Source organism: Apodemus sylvaticus, chromosome 17 (genome assembly GCF_947179515.1).
Source record: "Apodemus sylvaticus chromosome 17, mApoSyl1.1, whole genome shotgun sequence".
NCBI classification, from domain to species: Eukaryota; Metazoa; Chordata; class Mammalia; order Rodentia; family Muridae; genus Apodemus; species Apodemus sylvaticus.
In genome coordinates, this window is record NC_067488.1 from 65,071,461 (window position 1) to 65,084,001 (window position 12,541).

The following is a 12,541-nucleotide window of genomic DNA, read 5'->3' on the forward strand; positions in this document are numbered from 1 at the left end:
TGAAGTGGGAGATTTTATTACTTTGTTTTGCAGCAGGAGGGCTTTTAAGACATGGAATACTTTTAGAACATTAAGAGAAAAGAGACTGCCAAGAATGAAACAATCTGAGTGAAACTGTTGTCTCCGCCTTTAAGATGTGCCTTATAACAGCGGTGTTTTATTTTTAAATTGATCTTTTGAATATGGTGGGTTTGTTAAAACATACTACCACATTATGTATTATTGATGTGTCTGTGTGTGTGTGACCTTTGAATAGACTGCGAGCTTCTAAAGGATGAATGGGAGGAATGGGAAGTGTGCTTGTCCTGTCTCCAGGGCAGCCTGCGGAAGGGGACTGCTGTGGTCTGAGTCACTGCACCGGGATGCCGCTGCTGCCTGGGTTTAAGCCATGTTTAAATGCTTTTTTGTTGTTGTTCTTTCATTTTGTTGTTGAGGGTGTGGTTTTTGTTGGTTTGCTTGTTTTGTTCTTCTAATTTGAGTATTTTGCTCAGCAGCTACTTAGGGCAGCTGGAATTAGGAGGCTTCGTGTTTGTTAATTATATCCACTAGAACCAAAAAGCCTATTCTGGGTAAGAAAAAAGAACTTAAGTAAAGGGAAACTGCTCTGGAGAGGAGTGTGCCCTGAGCTGTTTGTTCTCAGTTGTTTAGATTATGAACAGAGGACCTGGTGTATCCACCTGCCCTGTTGTCCTTAAAAACAGTGTGTACCTTTTGACAGTTGCCAGTGATTGAGAAAAATCTCAAATATGGTTAATACACTAAAAATTATCAAACATTAAATTTTGTATCGCTTTGAGAAATATCGGTAAATTCTAATTGCCGTCCGTCTATTGAGTAGCAGCATGGAGCAGGACCTCACTTGGATTTGTAGCTGCTGGGAGGGGAGCCAGGCCAGCGGAGGATGGCTTGTGGAGGTCTGGTCCTTTCCTTCCACCCTAGGGGTTCCGGCCTGATGACCCAAGGGCTTTCTTTACTCACAGGTCTTCGCATCTGCATTCTTAGACATTGTACTAAGTAGGAAGAGATAGACGTACAAAGAAGGTAATTATTGCCGAAGGAACAGCATAGAACTCAGAGTAGATGAAAAGGACACTGGGAGCACAGCAGCTAAGACCCAAGGGGAAAGCCAGGTGATGACCAGAGTCTGGATAGGAATGCAGGGCCAACGCAGAGGAAGAACTGAGACTGCATATTCACTCTTTCAGTAACTGTCTTATTTAGAGAGAAAGGTGAAACGGAACATTATATCTGTGTTCAGACTCCTACTCCACAGGAGAACACTTGACTTTGGAGCAGTTCTGATGAGTGGTCACTGAGGAGAATCGCTTAGTTATAAAGGGTTTGTCAGCTTGCAAATCTAAAGCTATCTCAGAATTAAGGGTTAGCAAGACAGTCTGGGCATTGACGTGTGTGTTAATCCCAGCAGTTTGAAGACTTCAAGGCTGCCCAGAGCTACACACAAGACCCTGTCTTCAAATAAACAAAATGGGCAGGTGTGCATACAAGAGGCTTCTGTTACTACTAATACCTGCAAATGCAGTGCTTTCAGTGATTACAGCTCACATTTTTTTATCACCACCTGGTAACGTTACAAATAACTTTAAAACTAGAGTTCCAGTATGTGAAAATTTCAGAGAGTGTTTTCTGTCCAGAGCAGTCTCCCTGTAAGCCCATCAGGAGGAGCACATTTACACATGTGCTGACTGTGACAGTTTTCTGCAGAAGGCAGTGAGCTATGCTAAGGAAAACATTTTTAGAATTGTAATCAAGATTACCTGTTGTGAGAGTGACAATATATACTACCTCCATTTGGCAACACTTTGGCTTGTTCCCAAAAGTGCAAAGAAAGAGTGCTGAGAGGAAATAACACCATGGTTTTGGTGCTACTGGGAATCAGATGGCAGGGAAGTGTACACTTCTCTTTGATTGCTCTTTAATCTTCAGGTTTGCTAAATGAGTGTGCTTTTGTGCTATTCTGGAGGGAGCTGGGTGGTGACTGGAAAGGAAGTGTGAGGGGTTCTCCAGTAAGCGATGACAGCAGCAGCCCCCTCCCTGGCTCCCTCATGTGCACCTTGTGTAGAATGCCCATGCATGTCTGTGTTTGCTAGTTCAGCTCTCCATTTGGGAGGGCGGAGGGCATACTGAGGCAACAGCTTGCTAAGTAGCTTGGCTTGGCAACCTTGAACCTCAGCCTTCTAAGTGTTGGGATGCCAAGTTATGTGCCACCCAGCTCCCCATCCAGGATTATATTGTAAAGTTCAGACCCTTTATCATATAGCCTCCACTGGGTTTCACACCCATGTGACCATTGCTACCAGCCGCATCCACAGATACTTTAGAACTGCATCCTGAGCTGCCACAGCCACAGCCACAGCCGAAGAGTGGCTCTTATGGACAGAGTAGAAAAAACGAGATTTGAGAGAAGGTAAAAAGGTCATGGACTGGAGAAAGGAACACAGACTGCTGTGCAGGCAGAGTGACAGACACTGACAGACCCATGACACACAGCTGTATACATTTAAGTAGTCAAGCTGATACAAGGAAACACTGGCTAGATGTGGTGCGTGGCTTCACCCTGGCACTGAAGTCCAGGCATAAGGGTGATCATTTGGACCAGCAGTGCTGGGTGTGATGACAAATGCCTATAATGCCAGAACTTGGGAGGCAGAGGCAGGCTGTGGCTTCAAGGATAGCCACGCCCAGGACAGCCAGGGCTTCTCCACAGAGAAAACCTGGCTTGAAAAAGCAGAAAATGAGCCATCTTTTTTTTCTATCATTAGCAAATTGCCAACTTCACCTACACAAAGTTGACTAATGTTGTGTTCTGCAAAATGTTTGACAATACCAGTCCTTTTGACAAATCACCCATGGTGCATTTGTATTTAAGGTATGTACAAATAACATCCTTTAGCAAAGATGCATGCTGAGACATGGGTACTTAAGCGATTTCTTCATTGTGTAGATATTATGGAGCCTGTATCTACAGAAGCCTATCTAGAGAGCCTGCTACACAAGAAATCTTAATGTAGAAGGGAATAGAGCAGTCACATGTTATCATTGCTAGCATCTTGTTTTCTACATTGGCTACTGTCTTTTGTGTGCTGTATTTGTTTACACTAGTTACCACACCAAGTTGGCTACATAGTCACTTAGGGTGGTAGGAAGCTTTTAGTCACATTATAATTTTACGGGTCATATATGCAGCCATGTATGTCATCCATTGTTGACTAAAACATCATTGTACAACACCTAAATTCTTCTCAATTAGTAACAGAATCTCAGTGAAGTTTCAATTGAATAAGAAATCATCCTCATGATAGTAACAGTGTATATAATAGTATTTCAGTTGTTTTGTTTCATGTGAATGAAATATTGTTTGGAGTACGTAAAATTAAAAATGGTTATCCTGATTTTAGGCTTCATCATAAGTCATTGTTATTTATGTAGACAAATATGAGTAGAAATGAAATTTGTAATGTGTGACTTTCTAGGATTATCTCTTGTAATTCAGTAAGACAAGATTCTTCACTAAATCTTCCTAAATATCTGGCATTTTCTGAGCTGATATTGATTTGAGATACTGGATGTGTGATGTGGATGTGTGGTTGGGGGGCTAGACAGGTGCTCAGCGCTCGAGGGCATTGCTGCCTTGGCTGGGACTTTGCTCTCCCCAGCACCGTACAGTAGCTCACAGTCATGTGTGACTTCATCCCAGGGCATCCGGCAGCCTCTTCTGACCTCTGGGTGTACCAGGCACACAGATGATACAGTGCATGTGTACGTATGATACTCATACACAGAGAAGTAAACCAGCCCTTAAAAATACTTTTTAATTGGTTTAAATAGAACACAATTACATAAAAGCCATAAAAAATAAATCAGTGCCATTTGCTGGATTCTAAAAGTACCTGAATGTACACAGTTGTGTGCCTGTGCAAACACACACACACATTTATACAAATCAGAAATATCTTTTTTCCTAAAAAGCTGTAGCCAAGATTTCTTTTTTTTTTTTTAAATCTGTTATATCAATGTGATTTAAAGAACTTCTCTCAGGTTCACATTATCTGCCTTTTCTTTTTGTAGGTGGTTTCAGACGCCCTCACAAGTGTTCTATCATGCAGCTACTGAACATGGAGGGAAAGATGTGTACCCAGGGCAGTGTCTCTGGGAGGGCTGCGAGCCTTTCCAGAGGCAGAGGTTCTCCTTCATCACCCACCTACAGGTATGCGCTCATGGACTCCCACTAGTGACTTGTCTGCTCACGTTAAAGATTGTGATGTACATCTTGTACTTTTTTCTCTCCTTAAGGACAAGCACTGCTCAAAGGATGCTCTGCTTGCAGGATTAAAACAAGATGAGCCCGGACAAGTGGCAAATCAGAAATCTTCTACCAAGTAAAGAAAATTAATTTACGTCCTAACGTAGAGAGCAGAGAGCCCCTACAATGGTCAGGGCCCGCCTCCCAGTCTTGGCACTAAAAACAAAAGTAGAAAAGTAGGGAGACACGAGACCAACAAGAAGAAACAGCATATGGGAAACCCAGACCTTGTGTTCTAACCCAGCTCACACTACCAAGCTCTGCAATTCTACTTAAGCTACATAAATCCTCTCCATAGATAGCTCTCCATAGGTGTGTGTTTATAGCGGCTGCACTGTATGGTCTATAAGGAAGCCCCAGCTTTGGAGACAAGTCATTAGGCAGACAAATAATATAGGAGAGAAAGCTATGTAAATTAGAAGGTCTTTTTTTAAGAGTGTATTTCATCTACTTGATAATGGCAAAGAGACTTTATATACACATACCTATAAGCATATACATACATCCTGGATTATATATGAACATTATTTCTATATTATATTTATATTATCCAGAATTTATGTCTAAAACATATCCCTAGTTCACAGGTTTCAGAAGAAACCCAATTTGTTATAATGTGCCCAGCAGTGCGGTGCCCACCGCTACCTTCCAGCACCATGTAGCCTGCCCGCTTGGCCAGAGCCTGGCCTTCTGTACTGTAGCATCCATGCAGCTGCCAACCTGGGTCTTCCATCTGATGCAGTGATGGATTGAAGTGAGACTTTAAGAAAGCAGTGTGCTTGCTGTCTAGGTTCTAATATACAGGGCAGCTTTCTTCCTGATCTAAAATTGCAGGCTGTTTGCTTGCTAGGAAGCAGCCAGCTTCTTCACATAACTGTCAAAGATGAGATGCTACATCTTTGGGGCCGTGTTATGGTACAGTTACCTCGCAGAGTAACAGAGATAGGCCATGCAGGGAATCTGTTGTTTGCTCTGAAGCCGACAGACTGAGCAGTGTGCAGCAGTGTGTCCTGTAATGCAGCAGGGGACAGGTCACGGCTGCTTGGACTCTGTAGTTCAGACCCTGTGTGAAAGAACCTGGGCGGGCTGGGAAACGCAGGCCTGGGACAGCTAGCTGCATGTGGGCTGTGGTGGGCACAGTTGTCTGTCTATGCGCCAACACTGTCTGTCTGATAATTTAGGCAGCCCGCTGTGGGGGGCACAGGCGCTGCTCCCAGAGCCCAGAAGGCCATTGCAAGCCATCCCAGTGCTGCACTCATGGCTCTGCGGAGAGGCTCAAGGAACCTTGTCTTCCGGGACTTTACAGTAAGTGCCCCTGCAAACCCTCGTCCATAAAGGTGTGGCCCTGTGTGATTTAGATCTTTATTCTTTTTTTTTTATATTCTCCATTCTTTTTAAGGATGAAAAAGAGGGACCAATAACTAAACACATCCGACTAACAGCTGCCTTAATATTAAAAAATATTGGTAAATACTCAGAGTGTGGGCGCAGGTGAGTAATCTGTTTCCATAATGAAAGCAAACTGACTATTTTCATATGTGAATGAGCAACATTACCTATCTCTTACTTGCTGTTTTTCCTGATTGATTTGTGAATCAAATCAATTGATTTGTGTCCAAAAACTTATGCTAAGGCCAGGCCATCATGATCTCTTCAAAGCCAAAGACAGTTGAAAAAACAGAAAACAAGGCTTTAACTTGTTTTATTGTCAATTTTCTTCCCGGCCTTAGCATTTACAGGGGGAAAAAAGTTCTTCAGAGGATGAAACCTCAGAGGGAATTGGACCTTTTGCACCATGTGGAGACAGTTCAGTTCCCTTTGACATTCGGTGTTCTCTATAAGCCTGTCAGAGCCATGGATATTAGGTGTCACTGTAATACTTTTGATGTTTCATAATTTCCTACTAGTGGACTTGAAAAAGAGTGTAATGTATCAATGTATTGGACAGTAAGGAACGATTCTACCCTCGAGACTCTGCCCTGCTCTGTCCTCACCAGCAGGGCCTCAGCCTCCCTTAACCCTGCAGCCCTTCAGTGCAGCTCCTATGTCGTGGCAACCCACCTTAAAATTATGTTCACTGCTACTACATACCTGGCATTTTCCTATGAATCTGTTATGAATCTTAATGTAAATGTTTTGGAGATAGACAAGTGGGGGTCACAGCTCCCAGGCTGAAAACCAATAATCTCCAGGGTCGCCCCTCAGCCCATCTCCTCTTCCTCTTCTGGCATCCCCAGCTAAGTGGCGTGCAAGCTGTCAGGTGCCTCTTCCTTCTCAGGCCCATTCTGTCCCTGTGCCTTCAGTCTCCACCCAGTCGCATTGTTTTAGGTATTATAGTGCTTAAAGTAGATTTTTCAAAGCATAAAAGCTGGAATTAATTACAAAAGAAGGTAATTGTACTATATCAGCCTTTAGATATTTGCGAGTGATGGTATTTTAAAATTAACATACAGCAGCGTCATTTCTCCCTTCCATTTCCTCCTGCAGCTCCTCCCGTGTCTTCCCCAGCCTTGCTTCCTCACACACTCACGGCCTCATCTTCACACACACACACACATACTATGTTACTTGTATACACATGATTTCAGGGCTATTGACTTGGTATTAGTTATCCAATTAAGAGGCTCATTGTTGTGGCTAGCCCTGGGCTTGTATTTTGATGCTAATTCCACTCCTTGCAGGGGCTGCAGAAGAGGAGTTGCCTTGTGAACCTTCTCCCCACCTTAACCTTTCAAGTAAAGGCTTGAGCCAATGATTGGGCAAGAGGAAAGGGGAGGAGCTGAGAGTTTGTGAGAGTTTGGGGGAGGAGAAATGGATTGCAAGGGAAGGGGAAGGAGCTATGGAGGGTCGATGGAGGCTGCAGAGAGAGAACCTCCTGTCCTGGAGAAAACCCGCAAGTCATATGGATAATATAGATGGGAATAGAGTAGTGTAGGGGAGATCTGCCCAATCTTATAGCTTGTATTGTTACTGATTGAGTTGAGATTTCTTTTACTGAGTAATTGGGTTGGAAAAATATAGCAACAGTTCATCCCCAGGGAAGACTGTTTTCTTCCTCTCTTGGCAAGCAATCTAAAACTGACTCCGGTTCCTTTTCTGTTGCTGGGGCTCCTGCCACATTAGCATCCTATTGGCATCCTGCTTGCTCAGGTCTTATTTTGGCAGCTGTGTTGTTAGGTTTCACGGCTATAGTTTCCCTGTCACTTCTCAATGAACACAATCTCATAGCAAATTCCCTGGCTCCTAAAAGATCTCTGCCATTGTCCATGTTTCTGAGCCTTAGCTCAGACTGTGTTGTATGTGTGTTTGTTGTATTTGTTGGGGCTGAGTAACACACAGTCACTTTTTCTCTACATTTCGTCTAATTGTGGTTTTCTGTGGTGGTTACTATCTGTTGCAAAAGGTAAGTTTCTTGGATGAGGAACTCAAGCTACACTTATCTGTGGGTTAAGCATAAGTATTCAGCATTCTAAATTTACCAGTTATAAATCATGATTTAGGAAAGTTTCAGTAGTAACCTCTCATCTAAGATCTCTGACCTCTCTAGCCCCAGGCAGCTTGTGATGTTTCCAACACCAGGTATGCTTCCCTTCTTGAGTAAGTCATAAGTCTGACTGGAAGCTGTGTTACTGCAGTTAGATGCCTGCGCTGTACCCACAGGGTTATCCTGCATGCTGGTCATTGGTGTGGCTCATAGGTTTTACAGACAGGGAGCACTGGTGACTGCTTCCCTCTCTGTAACCTGACACAGCACCTTCTAGTGCCATAGAAGTTAGTCCCCAGGGGGGAGTCTTTCAGGTCAGATCCAATTCAAATCTTCAAGTCCAATCAAAAATCTTCATGTTATTTTTCACAAAAGTAAAGGAAAAACTATCCTAAAATTTATATAGAATCACAAAACACCCTGAACAACCCAAGAAACCTGAGCCAAAAGAATAGTCCCAGAGGGATTATAATTTGATTTCAGGATATATTGCAGGGCCATGATAATAAAGCCAGAAGCACTGTATAGTAATGGCACCAAATCATACCTGTAGACTAAGGAAACAAAATGGAAGACATGGAGTACATATGACTACCGAGAAGCCAAAAGACACTGGAGAAAAGAAACATGTAACAAATGGTAGAGAAAAGAAACATGTGTAACAAATGGTAGAGGAAAGAAATATGTGTAACAAATGGTAGAGGAAAGAAACATGTGTAACAAATGGTAGAGGAAAGAAACGTGGAACAAATGGTAGAGAAAAGAAACACTTGTAACAAATGGTGATAGGGAAACTGAGTGTCCCAGGCCAAAGAACGAAATTGGACCTGTATCCATGACATTACAGGAAAGCTAACTCCAAGTGGATCAAAGTAATGCTAGAATAAAAACATACATACAAGATACAAGTGTAGAAAAGGACTTTTTAAAATAGGACCCCATATGCTCAGGATTTAAAGCCAACAATTGACAAGTGGGTGGGACTTCCTAAAACTAAGATACTCCTTCACAGCTAAAGAAGCATGCATCCATAAAGACAAAGCCTACAGAACAGGAAAGAAAATTTCCAGTTATATATCCAGAATATATAAAGAACCAAAAAATAAAATTGTAAAGTCACTAAAACAAATTATCCATTCAAAAAGTGAACTGTAGATCTGCATAGATTTCTCAAAAGAATAAAGAAAAATGGCTAAATAATCTAATAAAAATGTAGATTGCCCTTTCAATTAGAGAAAAGCAAATCAAATAATGTTGAGGTTTCATCTCACCCCAATCAGAATAGCAAACATCACACAAAACAACAGACAACAAATGCTAGAGAGGATATGAGGGAGGGAGCCCTTCTCACTGTTGGTGGAATTGCAAACTGCTATGGCCCTCTGGAAAGAAGTGTGGAAAATTCAAAAAGCTAAAAATAAAGAGATCCTATTGTCCGGCTGTACCACCCCTGGCATATGCCCAAAGGACTGCACATTCTATTCGAGATGCCTGCTCTGCCTCGTCACTGCTGCTCTGCTCACAATAGCTAGGAAAAGGAAACAGCCGAATGGCTTCAGTTGGCCAGCGGGAACAAATGTGATCTTCACTATGGAGACTGTTAACTTGTAAAACGAAGTGGAACTAGCAGATCAGTACATGGAACTAGAAAGTATAGTAAATGTCCCAGGAAGACAAATAACACACGAATAATTTTTTGTTAATGTGCAACATTAAAAATACGAAGTTGTTGGGTTTGTGTTTGGGGGGGGTGGTGTTGGTTTTGCTAGCTTTAGGTACTAGAGACTGATCCCACACCCAAACATATTCTAGGCTAGCACAGGCTGCAGCAAGCAAGCTCGTGCAAACTCCTCCTCACGTTACACTCCTTCATTTTCACCTTCAAACTTCTGTTTTAGGGCTCTGCTGTCCTCCCTGTCAGTACATCCTTCTGGGTTTCTTTGTCTCTGGTTCTGCTCAGATGAGCACTGCTTTCTCTAGCCTTTCTTCTTTCTTTTCTCTTTCTTCCCCCCTCCTCCTCTTCCTTTTCCTCCTTACCTTTTCTTTTTTACATGTTTTCTTTGTGTGTGGAGTTTTGCCCCAGGAATGTCGATGCATCCCTGTGTACAGCTCTGCCTACAAAAGCCCTAAAGAGGGTGCTGGGTCTCCTGGACCTGGAGTGAGAATGGTTGTAGCTGTCATGGGAGCGCTGGGAATGAAACACTGCTCCTCGGGAAGAGCAGCCCTTGTCCTTCCCCACCGCGCCTGCGCCCCAGCCACAGCTGTGTCCTTCCACAGGAAGCGCTTTTATTCCTGCTAAGTTTGTTGTTCTGTTTCTCTAGGCTGTCTGTTCTGCAAACAGTTTTAATGTCTTTTTCTCCACTAAGCCATGTTCAGACTGTACTAGTTCCAGCATGAACACTAGAGTATTTTGCAAATGCAGGCTAGGAACTGTACATCAAGGTTACCACGCTCACTTCTGTTGTCTGCCTCATGCCCGAATCTGCTCCAGAGGACACTGCCCACGACTGCATGTAGAACTCCTGGAAGGTAGAGATTGTGTGTTTATTTGTTGCTTTTCAGTACCAGACATACATCTGAGCGTGATATTCACCTAGTGAGAGTGTGACAGACAGAAGGAAAGGAGACTGGCAAATTCCTTTTCTCCTCCATCTCTAATTGGACTTTGTGCAGTGAATTAGAATTCCCAGGTGGCTTTCACTCAGCACTGTTCCTAACATCTGCGTTGCTTGTTTGGGGCTCATGGCGAAGCCTGTTTCCCTGACCGTGAAGCACTGAGCCAGAAGTTGTCTGCTGTGTTTGCGCTCTGCTTAACTTCACATTGTGAGAACTCTTGTCTTCCAGATGTCCTCTGGCATATCAGTGCTTGGGGTACTACAATAGTTGGACCCTAAAAGTGTCAGCCACTGTCAGGCAAGACTGTGGAAGGCACATCACAGGACTGCAAGTTTAAAGTCAGCCTAGGATGCCCTGTGAGACAGGTGTGTCCATCTGTGACCGTTCCTGTGTGTGAGTGCATTGAGCATGTGCAGGAGAGAGCAAGGAATCAACTGTCAGTGGGCGATACTGAGCACCTCTGTGTTTGTGACATGAGGTCACGCGGTAGACATCAGCCTACCTTTCCTCCTACGCATCTCTCCTTACACAATGGAAGACACTAGGGTTTGTGTGCGGGTATTTTGTTTTAATGTCAGGCTCTGTTAGAGTAAGAAATGCATTTTTTCCCTTCTGATTAAGTTTCAGCTCTGGAGAAGTCTCAGGACTTGTTTCCTTTTGCTAACTATATACTTGGATCTTATTTGAAAATCAAATAGTGCTTTAAACATTTTTTTTTAATTTTTTGTGATATTTTATATGTATGGGTGTTTTGCCTTCAGATATGTTCACCATTTATATGCCTGGAGCCTGTGGAAGTCAGAAAAGAACATCAGGTTCCCCCAGCACTTGATGGTTGCAAGCTACATACTTATTCACTGGTCTAAAGTTGAGCTAGTAGCCCAACAGAGCAGAAGAGAGACCCCAGAGTACGCCTCACACAGCTGAGAGATCTTCAGTAAGAGAGCCAGCCTCTCAGTCTCGGGCTGTCTCTCCAGCAATGATGTTGGGAAAGCGAGACTTGTATCTGTGAAGGAAGCTGAACGGCTGCTATTGCCATGTATATCTTAGCTCGAAATAGATCAATGAGTTTGAGCATAAATGAGGTAAACCTACTAGGCACTTAGAAGGCATGAGGCAAAGACCTCCTGTCATTGGACTTACTAGCGATTTCTGGGTCTATACATCAGAAGCAGAACCAACAGAATGCAGACAAACAGCACTGCATCAGAACTAAAACATGCACATTGCCAACAGAAAATGGCAACCCAGAGTAAGAGGAAGTAATTGAAAAAATCACGTACTTGGTAAGGGGTTAATATTGAGACTGCATAAAAGCCCCAACTGCCGAGGAAAGCTGCCTCAGCTAGGAATTTCATATTTCATAAATGTGGGGGGGAGAAAAAAAAGAGCCTGGGGAGAATGGGAAGGGCGGCTGCTGTGCTTGGATTTCTCTTTGGAATGAAGGAAATACTCAAAAGTAACCTTAACCATGCTTGCACAATTACCAGTGAGTTGTTTATAGTGTGTAAAGTCACAGTAAATTTCATTTCAGTAGAAGTGAGGAAACCATCAGGGGGCAGTCGCATGCCCCTTTCCTGCCTCTACCCGGTAGCTTCATAAATTTGAGCAGATTCTTCTGGTATTTTCCTTATGTTTCTTAAGAATATCCCTGTGCTGGGCTCGCAAGATGGCTCAGTGGTAACGATGCTGGCTGCTCTTCCAGAGGACCAGGGTCCACTTCCCAGCACCCACATGGTGATTTACAACCATCTGGGACTCTAGTCCAGGAAGTCTGATGCCTTCTTCTGGTCCCATAGACACCAGGTCACCATGATTCACATGGTGCACAGACAAACATGCAGTCAAAAGGTTCATACACATAAACATGTTTAAAGATATATACGTCTGTGTTCCTATACTCTAATCTCTGTTCTTTTGTCTACATAAAAAAATTTCAATTTGTAAAGTGGTTTGCTGTGGTATCTTGTCTAGCTGTGTGCCTAGGGTCCAGTGGCATTTTGGGTCATGTTTTTTTACATGTAATCTTTTTTTTCCACTCAGAGTTCTAATGTATTTCTGGCTTTCTAACGTTTAGTAACTATGATGCTTTATAGGTTGTTTTAACTGCAACTCCAACA

General features: G+C 43.1%; 1 protein-coding gene across 1 annotated transcript in view; it reads left to right on the top strand.

Moving 5' to 3' along the window:
- Arid2 (AT-rich interaction domain 2) overlaps positions 1–12,541 on the top strand; it is a 116,988-nt gene that overhangs the window by 98,166 nt on the left and 6,281 nt on the right. The window contains exons 17-20 of the mRNA XM_052160851.1: positions 4,087–4,225; positions 4,312–4,397; positions 5,503–5,626; positions 5,721–5,812. Coding sequence (XP_052016811.1) covers positions 4,087–4,225; positions 4,312–4,397; positions 5,503–5,626; positions 5,721–5,812 — 441 coding nt within the window. The remainder of the gene's footprint in view (positions 1–4,086; positions 4,226–4,311; positions 4,398–5,502; positions 5,627–5,720; positions 5,813–12,541) is intronic.